Source organism: Fukomys damarensis, unplaced genomic scaffold (assembly GCF_012274545.1).
Source record: "Fukomys damarensis isolate Sample0158 unplaced genomic scaffold, DMR_v1.0_HiC HiC_scaffold_21, whole genome shotgun sequence".
In the NCBI taxonomy this organism is placed as follows: domain Eukaryota; kingdom Metazoa; phylum Chordata; class Mammalia; order Rodentia; family Bathyergidae; genus Fukomys; species Fukomys damarensis.
Genome location: NW_022900933.1, coordinates 33,135,451 through 33,158,893, shown reverse-complemented (window position 1 = coordinate 33,158,893; position 23,443 = coordinate 33,135,451). Strand labels below are relative to the sequence as shown.

The 23,443-nt window shown below is 52.3% G+C and overlaps 1 protein-coding gene across 1 annotated transcript in view; it reads left to right on the top strand.

The window, feature by feature from the left end:
• The window catches only part of Asb2 (ankyrin repeat and SOCS box containing 2), a 34,109-nt gene that overhangs the window by 6,047 nt on the left and 4,619 nt on the right, over positions 1-23,443 (top strand). The window contains 7 exon segments of the mRNA XM_033766822.1: positions 3,077-3,353; positions 9,549-9,653; positions 11,777-11,943; positions 12,678-12,833; positions 14,579-14,824; positions 18,031-18,202; positions 23,372-23,443. Of these exon segments, the coding sequence (XP_033622713.1) occupies positions 3,148-3,353; positions 9,549-9,653; positions 11,777-11,943; positions 12,678-12,833; positions 14,579-14,824; positions 18,031-18,202; positions 23,372-23,443 (1,124 nt within the window). The 5' untranslated portion in view covers positions 3,077-3,147.

Sequence of the window (23,443 nt, the reverse complement as noted above, 5' to 3'; positions counted from 1 at the left end):
CTCCCCACTTGCCTGATTGTACCTTCTACTTGGAGGCCAAGAACCCAGGGTGGCAATGCAGGCCAAGGAAGGGGCTGCTGTGAAGGCCACGCAGTGGCTGCATGGAGTTGCTGAGATCGCCCCACCCAGGGAGCGGCTCCATGAGGGTCTGGAGTCTGGATTTCACTACGGGATTGCTGATTCTGGCAAGGCACCTGGGCCAAGAGGGGCTCTGCTGGGATAGGAAGGACAAAGGACAGGCTCTACCCTCCGCCACTTAACAGCTGGGAAACCCTAGGACCCAAAGAAGAGAGAAGCCGTGCATGGCAGATGCTGTGTTCAGTCTGGGTCCTCTGCACAACGGACAAAGCTGCTGCTCTAGGGAAAGTAACAAAGTAAGGCCCAAGCTTCAGTGCACAGCAGCTGGAAGGTCAGGATATTCCAGCCCCTCCTCTCCCTCCTGCCTCCCTGGGCGGAGGAGTCACCTGTCATCCTGCTGATCTACAGCATCAGCTCTTAGCCCCACCGCACCCTCAACTACTCAGGGCCCGGGCCCCAGACCCAGAGGTTTGAGCTCACTGGTCTGGGGTGGGATCAAGGCCTTGGAGTATTTCCAGGACTCTCAGACATCCCTGAAAACCATCTGAGAAGATGATTTTGATTGTATATAGCAGAAAACTCAACCTGCACTGGCTTAAATGTCAAGGATCTTTAGTTTTTACTTAACAAGAAGTCTAGGGTAGGTGGATCTGCATGGGTTGAGCTGCTTAATGATTTGATGAAGGACCCAGTGTATCATTCAGTTGTTTAAATTCATTGTATCACCCTATCATTTGTCCTGTCAAGCTCATGTTCGTAAGATAGCTGCCACCGCTCCAAGCATCAAGCTCCTCCAAGCAAAAAACAGAGACTGGGATAATGAGTCACTTTATTCATTATTCTCTCTTTTATTAAGGACGAAAGTCCTTCCTAGGAACACTCAGCAGAAGTCTGTTATAGCTCTTTGGACAAGACTGGCTACTCCACCCCTAGACTACTCCCTGGCCAAGAGGGTGGGATTGGAAGAACCGTGATCATGCGTGGGACCGAGCATACCGCCTCTTGTACAAAACTAGGTTCTGCTGCCAGGAAGATGGGGAAAGGCTCTTGGGTGGGCCATCAGCAGGACCTGCCACACCCAGGTGACATTTGCTCAGCTGTACAGTGGAAATGCTCGTTTTCATCTGGCTCGTTGTTGTCTGTGAGGCTCGTCTTTGTCACGTCCGATAGAGGGAGTTGTTTATTTCCAGGGGTCCCCACTTTCCTGCACATCACAGCATATTAACCCATTTGAATGCCGACAGTCATTCAGTCATTTCCCAATAGTGCTGCTATGAATATTCTTGACCTTGTTTGGGGGTGAATATATGCTCATAATTCTTGGCGGAACACAGCTAGGAGGGAATTTTCAGGTCATAGGATAAGCATATGCTCAGCTTCACTGACATTTTCCAGAGCAGCTTTGCCATTTTATGCCCCTCCCCACACTGGGGAGATGTCTGGTCCTCCCCCACGCTCCCTAACATTTGCATTTTCTGTCTTTATCGTTTGAGCTACTCCACTGGGTATAGAGTGGTCTTGCATTGGGATTTTCATTTTATTTTCCCTAGACACTGATGAAACTCGGCACTTTTGATTTTGGTTACTGGCCATTTGGTTGTTCTCTCTGTGATGTGCTGACCTAGTCTTTGGGGTTATCAGTTAGCTAGAGCCCCAGGAGCCCCCAAATAAGACAACACACTCTGGACTGCAGGATCTGATAGACTGGCTAAGCGGGGTGGGCTCCCTGGGCAGTGGGACTCAAGCTGCCCAGTGGGTTTTCTCACAAGCTCTTCCTTCTCCTGCTGATGGAGAACAGGAGCGAGCCGTGTTGCACAAGTTCTTGTCACACGCTGCTTGCATCATGTCCACTGGCATTCATCTGGCCAGTGCAAGCCACATGGGCTGGGGCCATGTCAGTGGGCAAGGGAGGAGGGAAACATCTGCCTCCAGGGAAGAGGAGTGCACGTTTGCTGAGCAAGCCCAAGTGTAACCCTGGGCTTTGGGGCTTTTTAAAAAGCCCTCATGTGATTCCAGTGTTCAGTCAGGGCCAAGAACCATTGACTCCTGTCACACTGCAAGTCAGCTGGCCGAAAGGGAAACCAGGCTGAGCTGATTTTATTTCACTTTCTGAAAGCAGCAGACTCAACCAACTCTTCTCTCTTGCGGGCATTTTTTAAAAGAAGGGAGTCCCTGTAATAATATGGTGAATTTGCTTTTAACTAGTTTGTGGGCCTGGGCTTGTTCATCTGCAGTGTCCCAGATCCTCCCACAGTGAAGAGCAATGAGGAAATACGAGGGCAGGATGCCCTTTGTAACTGGAAGGAAAGAATGCATGCATTGCATTAAGCTCCATAGGGTGGGATTTGGGGCTGCAGGGTCATTGTTGTATCTCCAGGAAAATGCCTGACACACAGTAGTTGTACAATACATGATATTTCAGTCAATGTGTACATGTATGGATAGGCTGTCTGCCTATGACAGTGAATGAATAGTGGATGGGCGGGTGTTTGCGAAGATAGATGTATCAATGGCTGTTTAGGAGGATGGACAGATGAGCATGGTGAGTGAGTGGACAAATAGGACAATGGATAACGGAGAGATGGGTAGATGGTTGTGTAGATGAATAAATGGATGGGTAAATGATTAGGAGGTTGGATAGATGGATGCATGGAGATTGATGGGAAGTAGATGGCTAAATGGGTGGTAGATACAAGGGCAGGAGGATGGGCAGATGCACAGCTGGGTAGGGGGTTGCATGATTGAGTAGGTAAGTGGACGGGAGAATGGATAAATATATAACTGGGTGTACAGGAAGATAAATAAGTAGGTGGATTGATGAATAGATGAGCGTAAGGATGAATGTAGCCAGATGGGTGGTTGGGCAGATCATAGAATCAAAGCGATGAATAAAAAATGAATGTGGGATTGTCAGAAAAATGCCCAGGCTTCCCTGTGGGTGAAGATAACTGTCTTGTGAAAACATTTAGTGACCAGGATGGTCTTGGTCTCCTCACAGGGTCTTCTAATTTGCTGCTCCCTCCTCCCTGCTGAGCATCTCTTCTGGAGGCCGGGTGAAGGGTGAAAGAGATGGCAATGCAGATCAGTTCTTGGGGCAGAGAGCATGCCATCGGGAATGAAGAATACAGCCTGTACAGCAGCCTGAGCGAGGAGGAGCTGATCCAGATGGCCATTGAGCAGAGCCTGGCAGACAAGACGAGGGGCTCGACCCCTACTGAGAGCACTGGGTCAGCACAGGCCAACCACCAGCCTGCCCATTTCCTCCCATGGACCAGGTGAGCAAGGCCAGGCTGACCAATAAATGGGGTGGAAGGGGTACTTGTAAGTCGTTGATGCAAATGTTGTCCATCTCTCAATTACCCTGCTCTCTGGGATACCTTTTAGCACTGTAATGATTTACATTTTGTCTAAATTTCTTGAGCTCTATCTGCCAAGGATTGTGGTGAGTGCTATATAGTTGTCCTTGGTGTCTGAGGGGGATGGATTCCAGGAGCACCCATGGATACCAAAATCCACAGAAGCTCAAGTCCCTTACAGGAAATGGTATAATATTTACTTATAACTTATGCACATCCTTGCATATACTTTAAACCACCTCTAGATTACTTATAACATCGAATACAATGCAAACACTGTGTAAAGTGTTGTTGTACTGTATCATTCAGGGAATAACGCCAAGGAAGAGGTCTGCACTTGTATGGATACATTTTTTCAGATATTTTTGATCTGAAGTTTGTGGACTCCATGAATGCAGAGTGTATGGGTTCTAAGGGCCAACTGCATGCTTGGTCCCACTTAACCACCTAGCAACCCTCTGGCTGTCTCTACGCTACTGCCATCCCATTTTCCATTTGAGGGAACTGAAACTCAGGACTGAGTGACAGATCCCAGGTCACAAAGCTAGTCAGTTTCAGGTACTGGAACTAACCCACTCCAAAGCCCGGGCTATGGCCCTGCAGCCCTGACTTTTCACCTGAACACTGCAGCTCTGAGTTGCAGTCTGGTCAGCACCTCCACCCTACATGTGCAGTGTCCGGGGGGGGGGGCAAAGGACATCACTTTCAGCAAAGCCTCCTGCTTCCTTCAGGCTGCCCTGTCTCAGCTGAACTTTTGAAGAGCAGCGACACCCAGTGGAATATGACGTGCTCCACACCCTCCATGGGCAGATGTCATTTCAAAACTCTGACAGCTACATTAGCAAAGTAAAGAGAAGCAAGTGAAATCAGTTTGCGTATATATTTTGCCCCAAATATTATCATCTCCACGTATCATCAAAATAAAATCATGAATGAGATTTTTACCTTCTTTTTTTCCATAACAAGGAAATCCAGTGTATGAGGACCTGGGCCAAGAGGCTTCACTTCCGGGTGAGACCTTTTTCCCAGGAGGCTCCTGCACTGGGGAGAAGGCTGCAGTGCATGGGGGACATGCGGCTTCGCCACATTTAAGATGCTCCCTAGCCACAAGTGAGCAGTGGACACCATATTAGATCTGGGGGACACCTCTGTAGAACGTGGGTGTCAGAGAGGATGAAGCAATAGATCTTCAGATGCTTTTGGAGAACATATATAAACCATAAAAATGCTTTTGCTTACTCCTGAGCCAAGGTCAGGTGTGTATCTAGAGGTGGGTTGTAGGGGAGGGAATTGTGGTAACAGTTGTATCAGCGCCACCAGGGAGCACAGACCATAAGTCTCTCCAGCAGCCAGTTGTCTCCCTGTGTGACCTTGGTGAGTGGCTTCGGAACCCCTGCTTCCTTCTCTACTTTTCCCAGTGCAGTCACAGTTGGCAGAGGATGAAGGTGGGTGACAGTGTAGCTCTGGCCTGTCCCGCTGTGTACCTATCAGGGTTCTCCCACAAGTGGTTTTGGACCTTGCCAAGGCCAGACATCACTGTCAGTCTGGAGGGCAGGCAAGGGCCTGGATGTCCACTGCTGAGGACCGAGGGGAAGCTGGGTGGTTCCTTGGGCAACTGGAGGAGTATGAGATTGCCAGGTTCCAGAGCTGTCCCTGAGGTCACTGCTTCTGGGAGGAAGGAGCAGAAACCAATGGGTAAGTCTCAGTTCACTGTGCCCAGGTCCTATGAGGCCTTGGTTCCTATTCTGGTTCAGCTGAAGTCAGACCACAGGTTCTTCTTTCTCAGGAGGGGACCTGATAGAGATCTGACACCCTTCCTCCAGAGACAGGGCCTGCTGCGCTCAGCCACATGTCTCCCTTGTCTCTGCAACCCTCTCCCCAGTACAGGAGCCCCTCCCGGGAGTCCTGAGAACACTTAGAGACATTAGAATGAGGGGATCTGTGAGCTCCAGACCTGACCCCTCCTCCACTGATGGGTAAGGAATTGGAGTCCCACACTGGCTGCCCACAGTTATCCAGCCTCCTGGGAAAAAGGTCTCATCCGGAAGTGAAGCCACTTGGCCCTGATCAGGCAGCTCCCGCAGATGACCAAGCCATGCAGTGGAGAACCAATTGCATCTTTTCTTTCTGGATCCCTTTGTGTCTGGAGGGATGTTGAGCTTGGGTCCCACTGGAGGAGTCAAAGTTCTCAATCTAAGGCTTGATGCAATCTCCTCCTAGCTGCACGCTAAGCTCCTCCCACATGCCAAGCCCAGGTCGATGCACTTAAGACTCGGAGAAGCCACGCATGGGGTGTGTCGCTGTGCCCATGTAACAGGATGACAAGAGAAGCACACAGCAGAGCCAGGAACTGAACCAAGTCTGCCGGGCTCAGAAGTTTACATGCTCAATCAGGCTTGGTCGATTCTGCATAGGCCTCTTTCTGTCCCTCCCCTCCCTCACTTGGAGGAGGGTTTGGTCTCATGACATCCGCTTTCCACCCACAGAGGTTCAGGGTCCTGAAGACACCACACACACACACACACACACACACACACACACACGCGTCTATACTGCCAGACATGGCACTGCAGAGGGTACAGGACTCAGCCCTGCTCATTATCATCCTGAATAGCAGTTTCCACCCAATAGACCCAGAGCAATGACTTATGTGCCCATTTCTGCCATTAACCTGTCAACTCCTCGAGGGCAGGGACCTCAGGTCCTTCCCTTCTGTGAAGCTCCAGGCCCGACCCATGGCAAGTACCAAATAGCTTCCCAGGCGCAACTGAGTGGATGCGTGAAGAACGGAGTGAATAAAGAAGCAGTGGGAAGAGAAGCAGGTTTGGGGTTCAGACCCTTCCTCTGTCACATACTGGTATACAACCTCAGGAAATTTCCTTTCCCTGTCTGATGCCCAAAGAGCTTATCTCTAAAAATGACAATAACCAAAGGTCACTCTACTCACCTTGCAGCATTTTCTTTAAGTGCTGGAGATGGAACCCAGGGCCTCTCGCATGCCAGGCAAGTGTTGTCCCGCTGAGCCACACCCCCACTACTGTACAGCATTTTTATGAGGCGCTAACCCATTCAAGCCAGTATTGGAGGCTTCCGCACCCATACCCTCACCTTGACTTGACCTTCCCCAGCCCCTTCCTAAGTATGTGGGGCTCCAATCTCAGGACTGCTTTTGCTTCCTAAGCCAGCGCCTATGTCACCCTGCAACGTCCTCCTTAAAATGCCCCCCCACTCTGTGATCTGGTTGCAAGGAGCAGGTGTGGTTCACTGTTGTGTCCTCAGTGCCCACCAAAGTGCCTGCATCATCGAATGCGCCTGATCAACACTTTCAGACAAATGCCTGCACTTTGAAACCAACAAAATGTTCTAGGAATATAATTTATCATTATTGTCTTTTGACCAAAATGGCAGGCAATGGGGTCTTTAGAATCATACTACAGAAAGCCAGATCTGTATCCCAAAGAAAGTATAATGTTCTTTTCTAAAGCCACTTTTCCATTTGCTTCTCTTTCATCACAAAATTTGACACACGCGTGAGGATCATTTGCCTGGCCTCAGCTCGCCAAGGGCTCCAGCAGGAAATACAGTCCAGGCATCCACAAAGCAGGAGTATAGCTTACCATGGTGGACCAGCAGGCTGGCTATTTCTGGTCTTTAAATGTCTGGGGTTTTTTGTTTTTGTTCTTTGGTACCAGAGATTGAACTCAGGTCCTTGCACTTGCGAGGCAGGTAGCGTAAACTTCTGTTTTGTTTTGTTTTGTTTTTATTTAAGGTTATATTCCTAAGAAGGGAAGATAAAGAAGGGAAATGTGAAGCAGGAACTTGCTTGGGCTGGTGTGGGTACACAGCCCACGCCTACCTGGCGCAGTAGGAGCCAGGTGCCTTTGGGAGAAGGCTAAAGCTGAAGTCTAAAGAGGGAGAAGGCCCTGAGGTACACACTGGCTCAGCAGGGAGGACTGGCTGGGTTTCACAGAGAAAGACAGGACCCTACCTGCCTCTTGCAGGGCATGACCTTTAGCCACATCCTGTCAGGCCAGGTTCCTCTCACCCTTAGTGACTCAGTCAAGCGCTGTGCTCTACTGGGAATTTCCCTGCTGCGGTGGAGGGGAAATGGAGCCTCTGGGGCCTCCAACCCTGGGTCAAAAGAGCACGAAACCTATTAGAAGCCCGGGTCCTCATCCAGCCTAAGACTCACAGCCTGGGAACTTGGAGCAGCCTCCCTGCCTGGACCCCAAGCCAAGTTAATGTACCCTAAGTTCCATGCATCGAGACCAGCCTTCCATCCTTGATCCCAGCTCCTTCCTGTGGCTCTGTGGTTGTGTGCAACTTGTCTCCCACCCCATCGGCCTCTGACCCTCCCAAGGAGCCATAGAAAGACCTGACTTCCTGATGTGCATCCCCAGCTCCTGGCACAGGGCAGGAGCTGCAGCTTCATTGCTGGAAGGAATGAGCTCAGTTTGTCTGTTTCCTCATCTGCAAAATGGGAACAAGACAGCCCTACCTCCACAAAAGACTGAAAGAAGATGGATTGGAGACAGTGCTTAGAATTTCTTTGTGGCCATTTGTCTTGCAAGATGGGAAGGGTTGTCACTACCACCACGTCCCTTTACCTCTAGCAGCCTCAGTTCCCTCCTCTCCAGGCCAGGAGCCAGTGCAGGAACCCAGGGCCCCAGCAGCTCTTTGGTGGGTGGACAGGGGCCCCAGCGGCCCATGCTGTCCAGGCCCCTTCTAGGCCATTTCTCCACAGCCACAGGAGCAGTAAGGAACCCTCAAGTTGGTCCTGCACTTTGAAGATAAGGAAACTGAGGCACAAAGGGGAAATCCTTGTTCAAATTTGCAGGGCCTGTGAGTGTGGAAGCTGGAGGGTGAAGAGGCAGGAAAAGACCTGGTGTTTGGAGAAGGAGGCTCTTTTAGGAGCTGGTTGGAACCTCAGCTCAGCTCACTAACCCACTGCATGTGACCTTGGGCAGTATCTGCCCTCTTGGGGCCTCAGTTTCTTCATTTGTAGACAGGATGTTGACACCCATTTCTGGGGTTGAGAAATGAGGATTAGTGGATAACACAGGACAAAGGCATCCTACTTGGCCTGGTGGGGTCCAGCAGAGGGCAGAAAAGGAAGGATGTGGAGGATGAAGGCAAAGGTAGCCCTGATGGGGTACCCAAAGTGCCAGAGCTGATTCTGGGAGGAGAAAGCTGGAGTCAACCAGCCCGATCTCACTGCAGCCCCAGGCAATGCCAGGCACAGAGTGGCTGCCACCTCTCCTTGTGGTCTGACCACCCTCTCAGTACCCAGTGGAGTGGGGAAGTGGGAGGCCCAGGGACATGAAATCATACAGTGAACAGGTGACCATCTCGAGCCCCCTCTGTAACTGGCAGTTCAATACGCACTTCCTACCACTCCCAGGTCCAGGCCTCAGTGGCCCTCAAGACAGGAGCTACTCTCAGACCACCTGCAGGTGGAGAAACTAAGGCACAGGCGAGGCCAACCTGTCCCAGGTTACACAGCTAAGCAGTGTCTGGGCTGCAGCCAGAATCCGTCTGACTCCTGGCCCCATGACATTCCTGGGGTTCCCTTCTGCTGTGATCTCTAGGCTTAGCGCCTGACTCTCTCACCAGGACTGCGAGGGGTGGGGCTGGGGTGTGTGCCTGCAGCCTGGGCCCCCTTGTCTCCCCACTTGCCCACAGATCTCTTCTCCAGTCCCCTTGGGAAGTGCCTGGCCAGCCCCAGGATGGAGCCCCTTCTATCCAGGGACCTGCTGCTGACCACTTCTCACTTTTCACATCCTCCTGGCTGGCGAAAGTCACCTTGCTCTGTATCTGCAGCTCTCGTGGTTGGCTGGGAAGGGGCAGGAGGGGGTAGGAGTGAGGTTAACCTCATTGTTGTCTTATATGGTCATTTAAATCTCCCAGGGCTTCCTCCAAGGGCCAAAAATAATCCGGAGATGCAGCAGCTGTGTCCAGCACACAGAGAGGACCCAGCCATCTGCTTTGGTTCAGAGCCCTGTGTCTGTCTGTCACTCAGCCTCTCTCCTCCATCCTCGCTCCTGCCTCGGCCATGACCCGCTTCTCCTATGCAGAGTACTTTTCCCTCTTTCACACCTGCTCTACATCCCCCAGGTCCACAGGGCCTGCCGAGAGCCTGCCAGCCCAGCCCCCCGTGGGTTTGTTCCAGGGGGTCATGCAGAAATACAACAGCAGCCTGTTCAAGACCTCCCAGCCGGCGTAAGTGACCCCTGCCCCACTCCCACACCCCCAAGCTCGTGCCCCCAACTGCTGTGGCAGGGAGGGGGTAGGGAGCACGCATGAAGCCCCAGGATGGCAGGGGACACTGCAGAGACAGCTCCCAGGCAAGCCCTCCTAGGTATGTCCCCCTGGGACCCAGTTGCTCCTGCAGCCCTCCACTGGCCCCTCAGATACTCCAGACTAGCATCTGTGTACCGGGGGAAGCATATAGGGCTTTGAACCCAGGGCCCCATCAGGAGGAGACTGGGGAGATGGCCTTAAAACCCCGGAGTCCCAGAGGAGCTGGGAGGCAGAACAGAGGAGTAGCCACACCTTCTCTCTGTCCCATGTCACAGTCCCCTGTGCCACCTTCCAGGGCTCATCTGAGCACATCCCAGATCCCCAAACCCACAGCTTTTGCCTTGCTTGTGCCTTTGTTTAAGTGTCAAGCGCCCAAATCCATAAGTGATCTGCACCGCAGCAGCGGTTTGTTTGCCTGGCATAGAGGGGTCCTTGGGAGGCTGCTCTCTCTCCCTCCCCTCTCTGCACCCCAGGGTGAACCTAGAATGGCTGAAAGTAAGGGAGGACCCCGTGCTGCCCTGCTGTTTCCACGCTGTCAGAGATGGGGGAGTCCCAGCTGTCATGGTCCTCACGGAGAGGAGGCAGCCATCAGCCACCTCTCTTGCTTCTCTTCCCAGCCTCCCAAACCCTGTGGCCACTTCCTGCTTGCTTACCCAAGAGGGGTTGGTCCCCCTGGGTCTTCCTTCTCTGTAGAACAAGGTTGGAGAGACATTGTGGCTTCCAGGGTCCCCATCTGGCTTGCAGTCTCTGGTAGCCTGACTTCCTCTGCAGCCTCCCTGCCCTTGGGGCGGGGACTTTGAGCTCACGGAGGAGCCACCAGTGTGTGGTCTGATCCTAGATCTGGTCCTCTTATACACCACAGCTAGAGAGACTTATGCTCTTGGTGGGTCCCTACCTCCTTCTCATGACATCACAAAGCCACCAGACCAGACAGCCCCTTCCCATCCCCATTAATAAGGTTGCTCTGAGACCTCCCAGGAGAGAGGACATATACCCAACGGGGATTTCTGAGGCTGCTATGAGCGCTCCTAAGTGGAACTTAGTGCCCATGATGGTGTTGATGGCCCTTCCGGATTTAACCGCTCAGTTTCCCATCATCCTTGCTGGTCTGTAGCTCCACTGGCTTCTGTGCCCTGATGCTATTAATAACCTGGGAGGCTGAGAGTTGAGAGGAAGTGCGGAGCCCTGGAGGAAGCAGCTGGGAGGGTAGAGGGGCTGGTCTTGGGGACCCTCAGAACCCATTTTAGCCCTGCCAAGGAGGGACCTATGCATGAAGAATGCAGTTATTTATGTAGAACCCTCCCCAGAGAGGACTGGGAGGTCACAGCAGCCACAGGCCTCACAGTCTGTCCAGTGATGGGGAAGGAAGCTCAGTGAATGAATGAGTACTTAGTGAATAAATGAACCAGTGAGCAAAGTGGCTTCATGACCCAAGCAAAGATGTCCTTCACCTTAGCACTGAATCTTTTTTTTTTTTTTGAGATTTTATAAGATTTCAATTGCAACGACTTCAGATTTATTAAGTCACCAAGTAGTTCCATTTTCCAGCAGCCAGATGTGATCAGGGTGAGGCTAGGGACTGGAGCAGAGTGGGATAAGTGAGAGGCTCACTGTGCTGGTAGAGAGAACACCCCATGGGGTCTGTGCCCTGGCTGCCCAGGCAGCCCTGCAGGTAGCTGTGCTTGGTTCTGTGCTCAGAGAAGGCATTTATTTAGTGCAGGGCTCTCCCAAGGGGCAGTTATCCATCCCTGTACAGGCTGCTGTTCATGCCCACATCCTTTTGGTAGACGTGGTCTTGGCACAGCATTAGCCGCAGCCATGGAAACCACAAGGATGGAGGGGTTGCCCACTCCTCCTGCAGCTACTGGGGTGCAGGGGCTGAGCACTGGTCTTAGAACCAGCTTAAGGGACAAAAAGGACTAGGGGCCCCCACAGTGGCCCTCTGTCCTAGCCACCAGTGGGCCCTGCTTGCCCTCTGGAGACAGGCCATCTGACTTCGCCTCTTCCTGCACCTGAGACCTGGCTGTTTCTTGCTCTCACAGGCCCATGGACCCTGTGCTAAAGGCCATCAAGGAAGGCAATGAAGAGGCATTGAAGGCCATGATCAAGGATGGGAAGAATATGGGAGAGCCCAACAAGGAGGGCTGGCTGCCACTCCATGAGGCTGCCTACTACGGCCAGCTGGGCTGCCTGAAAGTCCTGCAGCAAGGTGAGGCCAGCAGTGGGAAAGGGCCTGGGGAAGGACAGGCAATGTTGCCACCTCCACTGGACAGTTGCAGTCACTAAGCTGGAAGAAGGAAAGTGACTTGTCCCCACCTCACCCCAACCCACACTCCCTGCTGCCATCTTTCCAGGCCTCTCAGGATGAGAGCCTGATTCCTAGAAAAGGAATGAAAGAGGGCTTACTTTTGGGACAACCACTGCCAACATGTTCCAGAATGTTCCAGGGGCTGATTTGGTGTGAAAAATACTGCAGCTGCACCCAAGCCCTGCCAAGGCTGTCTGTCTCCCACCAGCTGTGGGACCCTGGGCCAGTCACACAGCCTCACTGAGCCCCCTCTTTGCTACGAACTGGATTCAGATGGGTAACACCTGCAGTCAGGTGTCACTAGGCCTTGATGACGCCCAGACCCCACAAAGCCCCACACACTCCAAGAAACAGCTGCAGGGGAGGTAGAGTTTCCACAGTAGCATTTGGAGTGCAAGAGGACAGGCACACAGGGACAGGGAAGGCTCCTGGAGGAGAGGCAGCGTCTGAACTGTACTTCTATGACCCGGAAGCTAAACCAGCCCTAGGAAAGGTCAAGGTGAAGGTCCCCCATGGGTGGTAACCTTCAGAGGAGGTCATATGTGTCCAGCTTCAGAATTGGGAAGAAACTAGGACTGCTCTGTTGCAATGTGGGTTTCTTCCTTCTTCATGAATTTCCTGGTATGTTCCCCCAGCTTACCCAGGTACCATCGACCAACGCACCCTGCAGGAGGAGACAGCCCTGTACCTGGCGACATGCAGGGAGCACCTGGACTGCCTCCTCTCACTGCTCCAGGCCGGGGCGGAGCCTGACATCTCCAACAAGTCCCGGGAGACGCCACTCTACAAAGGTGAGTCCCTGTCCATGTGGCTTCTCCTAGGAGGAGTCCAGAAGCTAGGTGGGTGGCCAGTGTGCACAGCCTCCAAGTGGTCTTCTTTGAAGGGGAGCCCTGTCACTGCACAAACAGCCAACATTTCCAAGTGCTCCCCAGCCCACTCCGCCCAGGCACCTGGAGGAACACCAAAGGCTCAAAGACAAAAGGATGCAGTCTTTGCCTGCACTTTCCCAGGACACTGGAACAGATAACGGCCATGAAAGACTTGGCGGGAAGCATTGTGGGAGTGTGGGAGAGGGGTCCTGAGAGGAGGAGGGGTCTCCACAGAAGAGGTGCCTGAGCTGAACCCCAACAGGAGAAATATGGCAGCTGGTCAGGCCAGGAAACAGCATGGGCAAAGGCAAAGAGGTAGGAGAGAGGGGGTGTACATCTGGGATGTTTGTTTAACAAAATAAAACCTCTGGGCTTACTCAGGGCATCACCCAGATATTCGCTGGCTGCCCTCAAACGGCCTCAGAGTCTGAATGAGCACCATAGCTGCCATTTATGGAGGGACTCATTATGAGTCAGGCATTGCTCTTTTCTGGAGCCCTTACATCCATATCCCTATGAGGTGGGCAGAGGAGATAGGCGCTGCTCTCATGCCCATCTTATAAACGAGGCTCTAAGGCTCAGAGACATGAAGTGAGTTGCCAGCAAGGTGTGGACCTGGGCTCCCTTGGAATGTCTACTGGCAGTGGGAACTGGGAGCAGGTGACTGGAGCTATGGTGGGTCCTGGCCCAGATGGGTGCCAGAGCTGCTACCTGGAGCCTCAGCTGTCCCAGAGAGAGAGCTCCCAGGAAGCCGGCAAGTCACAGGCCCGCTTCTCAGCAACAGGCTTGGGCCTTACCCACCTGCTCCTCCTCAGTCCTTCTCTCAACATCCTCTCTTGCTCATCCCTTGATCACCTTTTTTATGGTGAGAAAACCAAAGCGTAGAGAGGTGGAGAGCTGGGGCTTTGGTCCTACTCGACACACTGCACTGACAGCCCCTCTCTCCATCCCCTCCCCTGACACTGGCACAGAGAGGTTTCCAGGGCAGGTACCCAGGTGACCCCGATACCACCTGAGCTCCCTGGGGAGACTTGGCCAGAGCCCAGGATGGGCTTGGGGTCCAGGTACAAGATGAGGTGTAAGAAGAAGGACTGAACAGCTTGAGAAACACGAGCTGAATACAGAAGGTTGAATTTTATCCCAAACTAAACAAGCAGCCTTTGATGATGAGGTTGGGAGGTTAGACAGGAATATACACAGGAATATCATCTAGAAAGATTCTCCCAGCCTTGATGATGTGGAGGACTGAAGCAGGTAACATTAGAAAAGGAAATGCATTAAGGATATCATGAAACGTTCAAGCAGGTGGAGACTCTGGATCTTGACTCCAGGAGTTTGAATTCCACTCCTGCCACTTTGGGCAAGTCACCTACCTTCTCTGTGCTTCATCTTCCTCATGTGTGAAGGGGGATGATGACGTCCTTAAGGATGGAGGATTAAACTAGTGAATTATGCAAAGTGCTTCAACACAAAAGCAATGCTAAATATGTGCTGATGTTAGCGTGCCTTCTAAACCCTTAGCTTAGGCTCCGGGCAGGAGCAAGAACCTAGTATAGCACAGATTCTGCTGATATTTGTTGAATGAATGACTGATGAATGCATGAGTGAATGGTCTTGGCTGGCTAGGTCTCCCCAGGCCCCCACTGACCGACTTGTCCCCGGCACAGCCTGTGAGCGCAAGAACACGGAAGCGGTGAGGCTGCTGGTGCAGCACAGAGCGGATACCAACCACCGCTGCAACAGGGGCTGGACGGCGCTGCACGAGTCCGTCTCGCGCAATGACGTGGAGGTAATGGAGATCCTGGTGAGCGGCGGGGCCAAGGTGGAATCCAAGAATGCCTACGGCATCACGCCCTTGTTTGTGGCCGCCCAGAGTGGGCAGCTGGAGGCCCTCAGGTTCCTGACCAAGCACGGTGAGTGGCTGAGGGTTCCTGGGTTATTGTGGAGCCCCGTGGGGGCACTGCTGGACGGAAGGGAAGTGCAGGTGTCCTGTGGTTGTGCTCTGCTCTGGGGACTGCATTGGTGGCAGTGCCACGTTGAGAAGGGTGCTGAGCCTCTGTCTCAGCTCCATGGGGCCCTCGGTGGGAAACACCTAGTGATGACGTCATCTAGGTGCGACAGGGGATGTGGCCCAGGGGCCACACCTTTGCCATCTCTGCTCCAGCCCAACATCTCACTTCGCAAATGACGAATGTGAGACCCAGAAAGGACAGCGACTTATCTATAGTCACGTAGCAAGATTATTTGTGGAACTAGCCGGGTTCTTGGACGACTGATGCCCCAACAGCTTCTCTTTCAGCCGAGTCACACTCAGAGATTAGAAGGGAGCCTCGGACCACATTTAGAGCACTTTTGTCTTGCACGTGATGAGACAGGGACCAGGACAGGGAAGCGATTTGTCTGAGTTCACATGGCAAAGTTGAAGCAGAGCTGAGATTTGAACCCTAGTCTTTGCCTTCTTTGTGAAAAGGCTCAATGGGAGAAGCTAAAACAATGTTTCCTGCATTACAGTGTTCCATGGCAGACCCCGAGCCATGGCAGACGTCCTTTGGTAAAGGAACATTGCATTCCTATCTCCCCTTTGATTTCTTGTCCCTCTGCAGGGGAAGGACCCTCCCTCTCCAGCAAGAGAGGTCAGAGGTCATGCAGACCTTGGGTCTGATCTGGAGTAATTTGTGGAGGACCTGCTGTGAGCAACACGGCTAAGCACTAACTCACTTTAGGTCCCTGCAGCTTCCCCAAAGCCACACGGGCTGGACAGTGTCCCTATCCCATTTCATACATGAGGACATGGAGGTTTGCCGTGCTTGAATGACAGGTCACAGTCGGAGCCTGGATTCTGCCCTGAGTCCATCTGCCCCCAAACCGCATGCCACTTGCCCTGGGCCTGCATCTAGGTCAGGTCCACATAATTCAGTACATGTGAGAGCCATTGCAAAGTGGGACTCAGGCAACTTCCCTGCAGCCAGGATGATGCTAGAGCAACCACAGGAGAGCAAAGGGAGAGGCAGGGCCAGGGGAGCCCAGGCCAGTGGGCCGAGGGGAGGGCAGGGTGCTCAGCAGGTGAAGCTGAGCTTGCCAGCTCCAAACATCTGCCCAGGGCTCCTGCCGACACTAAGTTGGGGCTGTCCCCTTGTGAGCTAGGCCATTTTTCAATCCAAATATTTTCCTTGTGTGAGTAGGCCGCTTTGCTGGTGGGGGCCCAGGCCTTCCAGGGAGACTGATTTTGAGGTCTGACAGCGAGCTGGAGCAGCCGTTGGCTCGCCCTGTGTGAGGAGGGCAGATCCGACCTCTGCCCTGGACCTCTCATCGCACACAGCTGTCCCTTGCTGGGCAGCATCTCTGTGCCAGGACTGTGGCTCACATTATCTTATTTACTCCTGAGAGGTAGGGATTACTCACAATTCTTGGTCAACAGATGGTAAACTGAGGCTCCTGTAGGCTGCCTGAGTCTCCCGGGCTTGGAAGCCAGGAAGGAGAAATTTCAGCTGGTTCTTGGCTTTCACCAGAGCCTGTGCTCTTCCCACTGTAGTAGAAACTGGCCCACTGGCAGGGCTGGGGATTTAGCTCAGTGGTTCGGTGGCCTGCCTCGCAAGTGCAAGGACCCGAGTTCAATTTCCGGTACCAAAAAAAAGAAAGAAAAAGAAAAAAGAAAGTGGTCCACTGGCATTGAAAATAAAGTTATAGAAACATTTATAGCTAAATGGATGCACATTGAGGCCATACTCTTAAGTGAAATCCATAGGACACACTAGAGTAAATACCAAATAGTTTCTCTGGCGTGAAAAACTGAAAGTGTAAATGAGATTCAAATGGTATAATTGAGAGTGTGAAATAGGAAGAAAAGGATAAAGGGGAAGTGGGAAGGGGAGGGGAAAGGAAATAAGGAAAAAGAAAAAATGGAAGCAAAGTCTTTGTAAGTAGGGAAGGGTAAAGGGAGGGCAGGGGAATGAGGAAAAAACAAGAACCAAGATCTGTCATGTAAATGTACAAGGTCCCAACAATGACTGTAACTGTACTGAATATTAAAAGGTACCAATAAATGCAATGAGATTTTTTAAAAAGCAAACAATATAGTTACGTTCATCATTGGGATCTTGTACCTTTACATGACAGGTCTGTATTGTTTGCTTTAAATGTACCAATACACTTAGTGGGGAAAAAAAAGAAATAGAAAATAAAGTTACCAGGAAGCCTGAGAGAGAGATGAGCTGTGGCCGGCAGAAGCCTCTGATCTCAGCCCTCACTGATGACAGCTCCAGCCCCTTCTGAAACCCAGAAGGAATGTGATTTCCCAGTACTTGAGCTTGAACCCAGGGCCTTCACACTTCATACCTGGTCCTTTAAAAATTTTTTTTTTAAATGTTGAGACAGGGTTTCATAAATTGATTAATTCACCCAGACTGGGCTTGAACCTTCAGCCTCCTGCCTCAGCTTCCCAGAGCGCTAGGATGATGGGCATGGGATCCACCACTCTCAGCTGACCCCTCTTTACTCAGGAAATCATGTGCAAGGCAGTTCTGCCCTCACCGCTCAAGATGCAGGCCAGGGAGAAAGTTGAGCTGAAGGTAGATTGTCACCAGGCTTGACGCTGCCTCTTCCTCCTAGCATGGTTCAGCGATTTCTTGGTTTCTATTGAGAAGAAAGGAAGTAATTCTCCTCTTATTTCTTGCAGAGAATAACATTTCAATTAACAGAATTATGCAGGTTTTCCTTTATGGGGTACCCTGGGCTCTATGCTATGCTGGGGCTGTGAGATCGGTTAAAGGTAGCGATCAGGTTCTCTGGTACAGAGTGAGGGCTGCAAGGATGACCCCTGCCATCAGACCATCCACCATGGCCTCTGCCATCAGACTGGCTGCCATGACCATGTTCAGTAAATACCTGCGTCATTGCTGCTGCCATTGGCCCCTAAAAGGCCTTGTTGCAGGCCACTAGACCCTGGTCTGGCAATTTCCAAGGGGGCTGAGGATGGCCCTAGGTTGACTCCTTCTTTCTAGGAATCCTCATGAAAGATCTCATGCATCATATGTTAGCACAGCAGTGCCCAGCACACAGTGGGCGCTGCAGTAAGGCAAGGACCACCCAATCACCTGTGGGCCTGCTTCTCCATCACCAGGTGCTGACATCAACACGCAGGCCAGTGACAGTGCTTCTGCCCTCTATGAAGCCTGCAAGAATGACCACGAGGAGGTGGTGGCTTTCCTGTTGTCACAGGGTGCAGATGCCAACAAGGCCAACAAGGACGGCTTGCTGCCACTGCACATCGCCTCCAAGAAGGGCAGTTACAGGTCAGTGGACACTGCTACCCCACAGCACAGCTTCCTGGGGACACATGGGGAGCAGGGTGGGTGAGGGGGAAGCCAGAGCACCTGCTTCAACGACTGTCCCAGGGTTAGGATGGCCCAGGAGGGGCCAGCATGGAAGGTGCCTTGCACAGGAAGGAGAAAGTCCTTTCAGCTATTAGCAAGTGGCAGCAAATGCCTGTCACAACTGCCACAACAGGAAGAGCTCACAGGTCTGTACCTCTTACCAGTGCTTTACATTATAAACTGTTTAATATTTTCAACTTCAACAACTCAGTGAGGTACATACTACTATTGCCTCTACTTTAAGACACGGAGAAGTCAAGTGATTTGCCCAAGGTCACACTGTATATGGGCTCAGGAACTCATTTGCTCCAAATGTCACATCTACAGGAATTTCATTCAGGGGGACAGATATAAATCTGAATTAGTGGATATTTCTAGGAGAATGCAAAGACACCCCACCGGTCCCAGCAGGGAGAGGTTATTATGGGCTGGCAGACAGCTTCCTGTGGAGCGGATCTCATGGGAGCCTCTCTTCTTAGCCCTGTGTTCGTCTTGATAGCTTAACGTCGGCCATGCTGTGAGTCTTTACACCCCAGAAATTGTCAAATGCTGCAAATCAGTTCTGTGACCACTTCCCTCCACCCCCACCCTACCCGAGAGCCTGCTGTTAGACATTTATCAGCAACACTGGGAGTGGGGAAACACTTCTGGAGGGTGAACCCAGCTGCCCTTGGGGGACCAATGGGGCTGGATAACTTCCAAGGTGCAGATCATCTGTTTCCCAGGTGGGCCTCACTACTGTGCTGTAGGGGCAGCACGACCTTCCTTCCCATTTTACAGATCAGTAGACTGAGACCAGGTAGTCGGGAGACTTGCCCCATAGTGAGGCCCCTAGGGCCAGGGCTTACAGCCTAGCAATCAGACCCTCTCCCTTGGGCCATCAATTCCTAAACCGTGGCCCTTTCACAGCCTTTCCTTCTGAGTGTAGGAAAATTCTTCTTGCTCAGCAGTTTCCTCTAAATGATTTTTTTTTTTTACTAAAATGAATACATTTTTAAAAGGAAACACTCATCACATTAGTGTGGTGTTAAAATGATCACTTTACAACAAATGCATAACTTTTCCACCCAAAATCTCCTTTCATGTGCCCTGGATGACACACTGGGGAGCAACCTTATCTTCCAGGCAGGGAGAAGGATGGAAAAGACAGATTGAGGGGTGTTTGCCATCTTCACTAAGGCAGAGGGGGGAGTAGGGAACAGCAACTGTACAGAGAATGAAGTGAAGGCCCAGGGGGCAGCGAAGGCCCTGGAGCCCCAGGCCACCCGCCACGACCAGCTTTCCAAGGTCTGACCAACTGCCCAAGGAGGAGTTAAGGCCACCTTCCCCACAGCTTTTGTCTCCTGGCAGGGCCCATGGACAGCCAGCCTGTGTATGTGCCCCAGAGCCCTCTGTCCCTGGCACCATAGGCTGCTCAGGGACTTGATGACGCCTCATAGCATCCCACGTCCTGCAACACCCTGCTGCCCCTCATCCTGGCCTGCAGTGCCGCACTGGGCTAGGGCTGTTTGCCACACTTAGAGGTCGCAGTGTAACATTCCGGCACGGCCAAGAGGACCCCTAAGATCCCATCATCTTACTCACCTCCAAAATGCAGTTTTTTCATTTTTTGTTTGGCAAATGCACTTTATGAAATTGAAAATGGACATCAAAGATAGATTTATTAGGGAACTATGTGAATCAGACAAAAATAGATGTCCAAGGACAGCCCCCAAAGTAGTGGTCCCCAACCTTGGTGCAGACGGAAACCCTGGATTGCAAGCACCCTGGTGCCTGTGCCCTGTTCAGGGATGTGGGTGTCATCGGCCCGTGCCCCAGCTTAAGGGTTTCTAGATGCTGTCCGGCGATTTTTACTGGGGAGAACCAGGGTCTTAGCATCTTTTGGGGGACCAACAGAAAATACATACTTGCCGTTTAGGCCTCATTTCTGACCTCGTTCTTTTAAAAATATCCTTTGTTCATACTCACATTTGCACACATATGCATACATACACACACACAAATGTGTCCCAGGCAGAGCATTCTGTGGGCTTTCACTTCCCACGTGAAAGTCAAGGTCACCACACCAAGCTGGCACTGAGCACTGACACCAGTCAGAGAGCTGTGACCAGGTGACCCAGGGCGCCTCTGCATTTGGCCCCATTTCACGCACAAAAGCAGCCCTGGTGAAACCGTGTAGTCAGCATAGCAGTCCTACCTTGCTGGCTGTTGTGAATCACAAAGAAGCTGAAATGCTTAGCAAAAGGAGGTAAATTAAAGAAACCTTCAGCAGTGACTGACACATGGTAAGTGCTCAATAATATAATCATCAGAGTTATTGGGGGAGAAGTATTCACAGCCATGAGGGCTCTGTAAAGTTGAGCTGTAGCTGTATTCGTCATCACCACTGTCATCATTATTGTTATTATCAAAGTATCCATCTGTTACAGGGTTCAGAGATGTTAAGTGAGGTACCTCAAATGGCCCAGCACTGACAGGCAGATCTTGTTGTGTACTCTGGGTCCAGACGATTCTGACCGCTCAGTTCCCTCTCTGCATCTGCCAGATGCTCGCATTGCCTAGGCAGCCTGCTCTGGCCAGGAGCCCTCACCTACTCCCTGCTCCTGAGCTGGGTTCAGGCAAACATCAGAGTCTGGGACAGACTGCATCCAAGGCTACAGCCTTGAGGAGCTGGAATCCTGGGCAGGGAGCTGGGCCTGGGCCAGGGCCAAGACAAGGTTCTTACTGGAGGGTCCCAGGGACCGGGCAACAACCTCATCGGCTGGACCAGTCAGAGGCACCCCACTGCTGCGGTGCCTGCTGAGCTGCGGTGCCAGGACTCGAGCTGGGCAGAGCTGAGCAGAGGTGCAGCCCCACACTGGGAGGGAGGAAGCCAAGCTCCCCAGACTCTCGGCACCTCTCGGACCACGGTCACCTCTGTTCCTCTCCATAAGGTGCCATTTGATCAATAGCAGTGTAACTGCAGGACCTACCTTGGGGAGAAGGGGGTTGACCCCAGCCTGTTTCACAGGTTGCTTTCTTGTCTTCCTGCCTTCTGTCCCACAAATAGGGCTGAGGGAAAGGGGTGACATGTGCTGCAGGCCATGTGTCCACTCCTTGAGTTTGGAAGTGGGGCACCACAGAAAGGCATAGTCCTAAGCATCCAGACACCTCCTGTCCACCCATCTTCTGTCCAACTTCACTATCTTCTCCACTTCAAGCCCGAGCCTCAGTTTTATCCTCCATAAAAAAGGAGGGTTGAAATACTGACCCTGGGCCCCGTTCAGCTTTGTACATTTATTTTCTGCCAAGTTCTGCAGAAGCCTAAGGCCATTGGAAGATTTATTGTACTGCTGAGACATGGATCTGGGACCTGATGTTGTGCCCCGTCAAGTTCCCACATTTCTGCCACTTTCCCTTTGCTGGAGACCAGCTGCCGCGACCTGCCAGAGATACCAGCCCCAGTGGGCCAGCAGCCTAGGGCAGGCCCCTCCCTGCCCTTTCCTGGGCTTGGGCATGTCATGTCACGGCTATTACAAAGCATTTGTTGGCCATGGCCACCATCCAGGGTGAGGTCCCCGCCCTGCCTTTGACCAGCACCTCTGCGGACTAAGGTCAAGCCTCCAGGGCCTGTACAAATAGAAATTAGGAGGCAATTAGCCCCCCTGGGTGTGTGAATTTCCTTTTGAGGTTTTAGAGGCACATTTTAGCCAAACACAGCATCACTAACAATAATAATACTTTCCGCTGAGATCCCAGCAGGAGGTTGCTGGCATCAGATTTCCAAGAAAGCCAGAGGGAGGCAGGCATGCCAGGAGGCTAGAGGCGTGGGAACCAGCCTGGTGGCACCTGCTTCCTGGCCACGGCCACCTCCTTGGAGCCCCATACCAGGCAGTGAGGTCACCTGTCAGCAGGGATTGGACAGAGTAGGGTGAGGAATCTGGTTGGTGGCAGGAGCTTAGGAGGCAGAGGTTTAGGAGAAAAGAGCCAAGATGAGGCAGTTGACCTAGTTACAACTGCAACTCTCTGCGCCTCCTCTCTTAAAAGAAGGACAGGGACTGGTGTGGCTTCTCCACAGGGCAGCAGTGGAGGTAAAAGGAGGCCAGCAAGTCAACACTCTGGGAGGACTGCAACCCAGTGACATCCATCCCTTGTCACCATGATAGAGGAGTGGCTAAGAAATAACCTCACAGGTCAGACAGCCTGGCTCCATCACATCTTGGCTGTGTGTACTTGGGAAAGGCATATAACCCTCTCTGGACTTGTGTTTCCTCATCTGCAAAAGAACAATAATATAAGTGCCACCTCAGAGGGCTAGGAGGGCTTCGCTGGTTAGTATAGGCAGAGTGCTGAGACCAGCGCCTGAGTAGACAGGAGGGACACCCAGGGGTCGCAGGGAGCTCCAGCCCCAGCAGTCAAAGGCATGCAGGAGTGCTGGAAGAAGCTGAGCCCGCCTTCAGGAACAGGCTTTGAGTCTTTCAGGAGAGGGAAGGCTGAGTGCAGCGGGTTGACTGTGCCTGGGGCAGGAGAGGCTAAGGACAGGCATGTTTGTCTCTTCCTGTTCCCCAGGGCCCAGCAGCGTCACCAGGGTCCCAGAGCAGTAAGACAGTGGGCAGGACAGCTGGCGCCCACACATAGGGGTTTAAGGCTCCCAACTGTACGCCCGAGCAAGAGCTTTAACCTTGCCGAGCTTTGATTTTTTTTCTCATCTGCAGAAGGGGACCAGGAGACATGATGCTTTGTAGGTTAAAATTCCCTCTCCACCGCTGGTCCTCCTGAGAGGAGTAGCTTGCTTTGGGGGCTTCCCCGCCAATTCTCCAGATTACTGTGCTGAGATTGAGCAAACAATCCTCTATAGCCTGAAATAAGTCAGCAGGAGCTGAGGGTTCTTTTAGGTGTTCAGGCTCTGGAGGTCCAGATTCTGAGTTTGCAGCCCGGCGCCACTCTTTACCAACTGTGTGGCTGTCAGAATCTAGCCGGAGCCTCGGTTTCCTTATCTGTGAAATGCTAACCGTGAGCACAGTGGTCCCTTGGCGCCCCCTGCAGGCGGAGTCACGCCCCAGCCCATCACCCCACCCCTTGGTGACCCGCGTCCCCGCCCCCATCCAGGATAGTGCAGATGCTGCTGCCGGTGACGAGCCGCACGCGCGTGCGCAGGAGTGGCATTAGCCCGCTGCACCT